An 8,466-nucleotide genomic window follows, 5' to 3' on the forward strand; every position below is an offset into this window, starting at 1 on the left:
AAGCCTAAAATATTTAATATCAGTCCTTCACAGGCCATTTGTCGACCCTGCTCCAGGGCTAGAATTAGGAAAACAAGGAAGGGCCATTGCAGAGCACACGGGTGGGGGCCGGAGACAGATAAGTGCAGCCTATGTAGTAGGGTGTGACGTGTGACCCTACAGTGGTCAGAGGACCAGTGAGCAGGTGAGGAGGCGGGGAGTGGTGGGAAAGCCACCAGGGAGTCCCTCCCCGGGCAGTGAGTTGGCAGCTTGGCTGGTGCTTTCTTTCTGGGGCTGCTTCCTTTCTCCCTCCTTTCTGTTTCCCTGGTGAAGAAACCGCTTCATCTGACCTGCAGAGTTCCCCACATTCTCAATTTCTGTCAGTCTTCCCATTGTGTTATTTGATGTGTTTCTTATCCCCTGATTTTCTGTGAACTTGTAGTTAGACCTGGAAGTGTGATCAGATTCGGAGTCACTTGTGTTGGCAAAAATGTTTTATAGACTGCTGTCTGCTTCCATCAGTAGCTGTGCAGACTTGCTTTTCTCTTTCCCACTGTGTTCTCCTTTAACATCTTTGCTTCCCCCCACGGTCTGCCAGGTGATGCAGTTTGGAAGGATTGATGGCAACGCCTACATTCTAGACTTCCAGGCCCCCTTCTCAGCCGTGCAGGCCTTTGCAGTTGCCCTGGCCAACGTGACTCAGCGCCTCAAGTGAAGAGACCAGTGTGAGGAGGAGAGAGATGCCAAGGGGCTTTCTGAAGGAGAGCCACATGGGCAGTGCCTGGGGGATCAGAAGACAGCAGCAAATTGGAAACACCTATCAGGCCCAGGAGGGGACACTGATCTTCTGTTGCCATTTATTTGGGCTTTATTACACTTCATTGTCTGTCTTTCTTTTCTTGTTTCAGTAGAGTGGCATTTGGAAGCAAAGGTTGCAAGCCATCTGGTGTTCTTTCAGGAAGTGTAGCTTGGCTGTGGTAACATTCTCCTGCATTTATGTCAGTGACTGACACAAGGGCCCTTCAGGGTGCAGAGAGACCGCCTTATAGCCTGCTGTTCTCCTAGACGGAGAACGTGCACATTGTGTGTTCTCCACAACATCTAGCCTTCGTTACTGCTCCATCACTACTAGAATAAAATCAAAAAAACTTTTAAAAATCACAACCAAAAATCCTGAAGATACAGGTTCTCTTTGAGGGGTTCTCTTTCTCTCTTCAACAAATTGAATTCACACATTTGTTACAAAAGTGACATGATTAACAAAGGATGTTTAGGCAAGTGCACTGATTAACTAACAACAGCAGGCCCTTCTTAGTTGCCCGCACCAGAAGTCACTGTGACCTGCTCATTCGTGAAGTTGGGGAAGAGATGATGAGTGAGGAAGGGGCCGCATTGAGGGGCAGGCTCATACCGCAGACAGCTGGGTGACTCGGGCTACACCCGTCTCCTGAGGATGTTAACATTGAGGGACTCCGCTAGTTTCATCAGTTATGATCATTTAGCATGATGGACCTTGAGAGAAGCTAAGAGCCTGAAATGGAAAGATGCTGGCCCATGGTGGGGGGAGCAGTTTCTTCAGATCGTGCGGTGGTATCACTAGATCCCCAATAGCCTCTATTCCCTCTGCCCCTTTTAGTTTTTAATCTGGAACATGTCTCTGTAAACACCACCTTTCCCATCAGATACCACTGTTCTATACTTTTCCCTTTTGAAAGTATGTACAAGACCACTCCTTTCCTCCTCTTGGCTACATTAAAGTTCTCAATCAGATTAGAAATGTAACCCAAAAATGTCAAATATTTGCCAGCACATTAAAAGATAGGAGTTTAGTCAAATCTTTGACAAAAGTTCCATGGTCTTTTCTAAAGAGAAAAAAAGGTATACAGACTATTTTTGAGGAGATAAACCACTGAGAAGACATTATTAAAATTTTAACACTTAGGTACTTGGCTGACCACACTAAACACACTATGGCTACCTGGCATATCTGTTCCCGGGCAGTATTTGAGTCCTAATGACAAGCCTGTTGGTGTCTCAGTTACTCATACTGTGGTGGTGTTTAGGACAGGGCCAAAGAACTATCTCCTGATTTGGGGTCCTAAATTTGGATTTTATTTAAAAACAGACAAGTGGAAAATACTATGCAAAAGTATTTTCAGATGCAAAAGTTATAATTAAATGTTTTAGTTTAAAAGTTAGAAAAGAAACTAGACCATTTCTTTCCCAGAGCAAGATGATATTACTCACCATTCTCTCTAAACCCCAAAGGAATACTGACCAGGTTTTTAAATATGGTGAAGGACACCTCCCAACTAACCCCTGAGTTTCCCATTTTGTATTTAAAAGTATTGGACCTGATTTTTTGGTGGGTACATTCTTCTAGGAAGAATTTAGCAGCATATTCAGAATTATCTAGTTCTTTTATATGAGTTTTTGTTTCTTGATATGGTGTTTCAATGCTTATTATTAGTTGTGCAATAACAGTTATAGCCTATTTCTAAAATAATTTAAATGCAATTCTCCTGTTTTATTGTCTACAAGATAATTATTTATCTTGCTTTTCATAGCGTTCTTAGGAATTATTTTGTTACTATGTATTGGTGAGTTATGCTTATTATTTATTTAGAAAAATAGTATCTTTGTAATGACTTACATGGTAGCAGTACATTTTGCTGCAAGAAATAAAGAGTATATGATAGAAGGAATTTTTTTTTGCTGGACAATTTGTAAGTTTTTCTAATTGGGAAAATGTTCCTATTCATTCAAAAATAATTATTTTTTCATATTTTGTGGTATTAATTATATACAAAGAAGAGTATTTCTTTGAGACAACATATCCTAAAATAATATTTTCCCTTTTTAAAGTTTCATTTTTTTTTTTTTTTCAGTTTTAAAATTTTACTTTTAATTAAAAGTAAAGGTTGATAGGAAGTGAGGCGGGGGGACCTATGAGACTCAGAGTAGTGAAGGAAAGGACTCAGTCATAGTGCACTTCACCTCCAAAATCCTGAGGCAGAAAGCCCCTGCAGGTTACATGTCAGAACTTTCCTTACTAAGAGCAGACAGAGGGAGAAACCCTGGGAATGAAAGCTGCAAATACATGTGAGAAGAAAAAGTGGCTATTTGTAACAAATAATTAACTTTCTGGATTGTTAGCTTACTCCCCAGGATGTTTTCTCCCCACGGAGACGCAGGCGTCCTGGTCGGCTGTGGGCTGTGCTGCGTGTGTGCACCTGGGGCCGGAAGGATAAGTTGTTCTCACACGCCAAGTCAGACCAGCCGATGGCTGTGCAGTGGTGATACAGTAGCTTATAAGAGGTAGTTTTGTCACTTTTCTTCAGTTTCTGTCGGTAAAAGTTAGAACTGTAAAGCAGCAGGATTCTAAGCACTGCATGTTTATTAATATCAATTTATGAGTCTCAAGATACCTCATTGAATCCCTAAATTTAGAACTATTAGTCCAGTAAAAAATCAACTAGAAAAAGAATCCATGACTTTTTGAAGGAAGTGATATATTAATAAACACAAAAACCAATTCTGAATTTTTTCTCTAACCTTATCAAACCAAAGGCGCATGTTTATGTACATAATACCCATTGAATGTACATCCCGAGAAGACTCGGGGCCCAGGAAGCAGGAAGCTCTCGGGGCTGTAGAGCAGTGTAAGTCGGAGGACTTGTGCAGGTGCGTTTCCACCGTGGCCATAAGCCCCCACATCAGGTGTCCACGAGGCCAGAGAAGCATGGCACATTCGGCTTCTAATCACGACTGAAAGTTAGGAGACTCCAGGGTCAAGCCTGCTTTGCCACAAAGCTGGAGGATGACCTTGGGCAAGTCCCTGGGGCTGACCAGGCCTCCATTTGTCTGTCTGTAAATAGACTGGACAATCTAAATGCAGCTCTAACGGCCTCAGAGCTCGAAATGGAACAGCTTCAAAACGTTGCCTTTGTGTAGAGAAGCATTTCTTGTCCTGTGTTAATGAGCTTATCCACTGAATATCTTTAGAAAATTCACCTCAAAATGCATTTTGGAATCAGGTTTGTCTTCATCGGATTGCACCAAAGCTACTGAGTTCAAGTTAGACAGGACTGTCCATATGAGTGTGCCCTGCTCAGGTGCTGTCCATGAAAGCAGCTTAAAATAAGTCACCACCTTCCCCCAAAACCACAAAATGAGTTCAGAAAAGAACAAAGGAATACATATCTCGGCTGACTTGGGTGATTGTGTGTGCACTGCAGCGTTACACTATCTTCACATTCATAGGGTTTCTCAAAATGGAAAGTTTTCTCTCAGCAACCCTGAGAAAGGAACCCAGGTGTCCCTGTGTGGGCCACATACCACTTGGCCAAGTGGATAGTTGGGAACACAGTTGAGACAAAATGTGTCGAAACTGATTCGTGTTCTCGAGATTTTTGTAGTAGCACACAACTCAAAACTCTTCCCCATTTGTGTATTTCCTTATCTCTGACTGACAAAACCGTGAAGGATTATGGCTTATTTCGTTTTCATTTTCTTTGGCTTTGTGCAATTTCCTTGTACTTTGTATCTACATTTTCTGTTTACAGTTCTTTCTAAGGGGAGGGATAGGGTCCTAAGATCTCATTACTTATTGTAGATAAAAAAATTTTTTGTGTTGTAGTAAAGCATGAGTTATGCATTTGACTGAAAAAGGCACTGTATTATTTACCAAAGGGGTATTGTTTTTGCATTTTTTTAATAAATGCATTATTTTGGTACTGTAAATTTGGACATGATTTCTGAATTTACTACTACTGGCATTTTCTTTTTTCTTTTTCTTTTTTTAACCATAAGTAGGCAATGCAGGTGCATAGGTCCCAAACCAAACAAGACCACCAGCATGTTCTTATCCAAACCTGCGGAACGGCGGGCACTGCTCTGCACCTCAGCTCCTCTAATATTTGTTTGTTTTTAAATTCAGCATCCTGCTTTATTTTACTTTCCAAGCAAGATCTGTTGAGATTCCCAATTGCATTTTAATAAGCTCACCCTTATTTGCCCCTCTTACGTATTTTGTGTATTAGATTGTGCAGGAGGCTTCTAGAAGGCATTAGTGGTTTGCATTCAAAATGTTGTGGTTTGTCCAAATTATTTTCTGTCTTTATTATTGAGATGGATTAATATTTTTTTGATGATTTGAAATTGTAAGAGTTGTCCAGCTATTGCTTAATAAAATTTTACAGATCAAAAAAGTCCATAACTCGTGTGCAGAATTCAGCTGTGAGTCTTGAATCCTTTGAGAAGAAATCACCTCACTTTGTTGGCATGAGCTACTGGCCCTCCAGTTGCTTCCTGGTCCCTGGGTAACTGCCTACAGTGACCTGAGACCCTGAGATTCTTGTCATCGTGTTACCCTTTTTGAGAGGGCAGAGATTGTAGTTTTTGATACAGTTGGTTTGAGTTTGTTTTTACCTCTTCTTGTCTTTTTTAAAGAGGCCCTAAGAGTGCATCTTAGCAACTGTCCAGCAGAAGTGCTAAATATATTAACATCGTCTTTGTTATTTTGTAGGAAACTTAAAACCAGGTCTTAAGAATTCAACTATGAGTGCTAATATAACTGTTAATTATTATAACTAAGAGGTGCTCAGTGAGCTGCCTCCTCGCCCCTGAAGTTCCTTGTGACCGTGGAGGCAGGGAGGTGGGGGTAGGTCTATCTGTGAGCAGTGTCATCCTTGTGTACACTTAGAGAACTACTCTCTCGGTCTTTTTCAAAGAGGGAATCGATGTAGCTCTTCTAGCCCCAGAAACTTAAGGTAGAAGAGAGCTGTCTGCCTGGTGGAGAACACGTTGCAGTTTTCCAAGGGTGCAGGGATACCACAGCTGAATCTCTTAACTCCATTGTGAAGTGGATACCCTTTGCCTCCCTTTCTTTCAGAAGAAAATTGGAGCACTGAGAAGTTAAAATGATTTCTGGATTCCATAGACAAAAACCAATCCTGAAATAGAATTCAAGATTTCTGGGTCACGTTAATGAAAAGACCGAGTATATTCCCAGCTTTGGACTCGGGTGTTCAGCAATGATTGGCTGTAACGAGCTGTGAGCTACTTACACTTACTTATCTTCCACAAAAAGAGGTATTAAGATCGGCCTCCTTTATCCCTCACCAGGTGAGCTCATCCGCTTTATTGGAGATTTGAGTACTTCTTACTGAATTTTGAGAAGAGTGAACATTTGGCTCACAGGCTGTTACTCAGCCAGACATCACAAAGGAGCAGATCTGTGTGGATTGAGTTCCCTGCACATCTTCGGGTTGCTGGGTGCATGTAGGAAGGAAGCCAATTTCTTGACGCTACTTAGAGTTCCTTTGAGAATGGGCATGGTGGTCCACACCTCAGTAATGTAATAAGGCCCCATCTCTACAAAAAATATTAAAACCAGTCAGGCATGGTGGCACAGGCCTCTAGTCCCAGCTGCTTAGGAGGCTGAGGCAGAAGGATCACAAGCCCAGGAGTCTGAGGCTGTGAGCTGGGATGATGCCACCATGCTCTATCCTGGGCAACAGAGCGAGACTCTGTCTCAAAAAAAAAAAAAAAAATTAAAAAGCGATAGCTTCAAATAAAAGGAGGTGCACGTGGCACAGGCCCCGGAGGACCCAGCAGAGGTGTGGGAGCTGAGTCCACGGCCTCCCTCCCGCTGTCCTGCTTCATGTGGCCCTTCCCTCTGCGGGGAGCATGTTCCGTGCTCAGGATGCCAGGCCACTTCTCTCATGCTGCTCTCTAGTAGGAGTTGGAATCTGTGGTGAAATTTCAAGCCCTTTGCTTTGAAATGTACTGTTGAGGCAGCTGAAAGCTCTTTGAGAAGTTACAAAACTATAAAAGAGAAATTGAGTTTGTCTTCAGGAGAAATAAGTCAGAGGAATTGATGACCCTTCAGCCACACTCAGGACAGTGTCCAGACAAAGCACTTTTCTTTTTGCCCTACAAACCGTCCATCAGAAACGCAGCCATCCCACTGGCCGCTTAGCTCTGGCTCCAGCCTGGCTGTTCCAAGCTCAGTGATCAGGCTGTGCTGTCCGTGCGCGGGAAGGATGGGGGCTGGGGCAGCAAAGGGAGGCTGCGTGGCAGTATTTCACTACTAACTAGCCGTGTCCCACCATTGTCAGCTGCCGGGTGTGGAGGGAACTCAGCGTCGCTTCCCTTCACTCTTCTCCGAAGCGGAGGGAAAATGGCCATTCCCGACACCATGCCCATTCTGTGCCAGGAACTGAGGGTCTCTGTGTCTCCTTCCCGTTCACCTTCCAGCTCACCCAAGTGGTCTGTGGTTCCTCCTCCCTCAGGAATCAACACAGCCACCTCCTGCCTCCCAGGCACCAACTGGAGGAGCTTCTAGGACCCACCCATCAGGGTCTTGCGCTTTCACCCAGCGGTGGCCACTGTTCCTCTTCCCTGAATGTCTAGGGTTGCCAGAACTGCAGCATAACCAGCGCCGAATTTTCCTTCTCACCTGGTGAAAGGGCAGACAGTACGTGCAACACAAACGCGAACCCCGCCTGTGGGGAGGAGGATCCTCAGGTAATTGATTTCTTTCTATGATTGACCCCACGGGGCCCTCCGACTCCGCGTCTGACTGCAGAGCTCTTCTGTCCAGGGATGGCGGTTTCTCACCAGGACAGTACATTTCCACGCCTTTGCTTTAAATCCTGAGGGGAAACATTCCTGTGATAGAAAAATACCCCCTCACCTGTGAGATCAACCAGCCCTAGCCTAGGCCTTATTTTTAGCAGTGGTGGAAAGAGAATCTCTTCGGTGCTAAGTAGTCCCTTTGATGACCTGAGGTGAAGGTGAGTTGGGAAGGGAAGTCTAAACGCTGCTGGGCATTCCGTTTGATGGACTCTCAGGCTCCCTGGGCCATCGTAGGCCACTTGAAGTTGTGGCCCAGCCCCCATCCTTCTCGCGCACAGACAGCGCAGCCTGATCTCTGAGCTTGGAGCAGCCAGGCTGGAGCCAGAGCTAAGCAGCCAGTGGGATGGCTGAGCTTATAAACATTTCTCTAACACTCACACTTCCCTGCAGGTGCCAGAGTCTGAGCCAACCCGAACTCCTGGGAAGCTGGTGGGAGAGTGGGAGTAACAGTCTTTGGGGAGGGACCAAGCCCCAGGGCTCCACAGACAGCTCCCAGGAAGAGCAGATGGGTCAGACTAGACCAAACCAACCTCTTAAGCATGTCATATTTCCCAGAGCTGCTGATTTCCTGGCACGTAGCCCACTGGTTAGAGTCCACTTGCCCCACTGGGGCCAGAAGCAACACGGGCCCAGCTGCTCCGTCCCTGTTCCTGACCAGATGCCTACAATAGCACTGTCCACTACTGACTATGACAGTGGCATGGGGCACCCAGAGGGGCCTCAGCAAGTGTTTGCTCTGCTGATTTAGCCTGTTTCATTTCTTAACGTGTTCTCAAGTTGTAGATCTCTTGAGATTACACTTGAAAAGCAGACCAGCATTATGGCTTACTAGAGGGCTCTTCCATC

The 8,466-nt window shown here is 44.6% G+C and overlaps 1 protein-coding gene across 2 annotated transcripts in view; it reads left to right on the plus strand.

Moving 5' to 3' along the window:
- Positions 1-4,417, plus strand: part of TULP4 (TUB like protein 4) — a 258,940-nt gene extending 254,523 nt beyond the window's left edge. For both annotated transcript variants that reach the window (XM_053591576.1, XM_053591577.1), the window contains one exon: positions 578-4,417. In XM_053591576.1, the coding sequence (XP_053447551.1) occupies positions 578-694 (117 nt within the window). In that variant the 3' untranslated portion in view covers positions 695-4,417. The remainder of the gene's footprint in view (positions 1-577) is intronic.
- Positions 4,418-8,466: the final 4,049 nt, after the last annotated feature.

This window comes from Nycticebus coucang, chromosome 5 (assembly GCF_027406575.1).
Source record: "Nycticebus coucang isolate mNycCou1 chromosome 5, mNycCou1.pri, whole genome shotgun sequence".
NCBI lineage: Eukaryota > Metazoa > Chordata > Mammalia > Primates > Lorisidae > Nycticebus > Nycticebus coucang.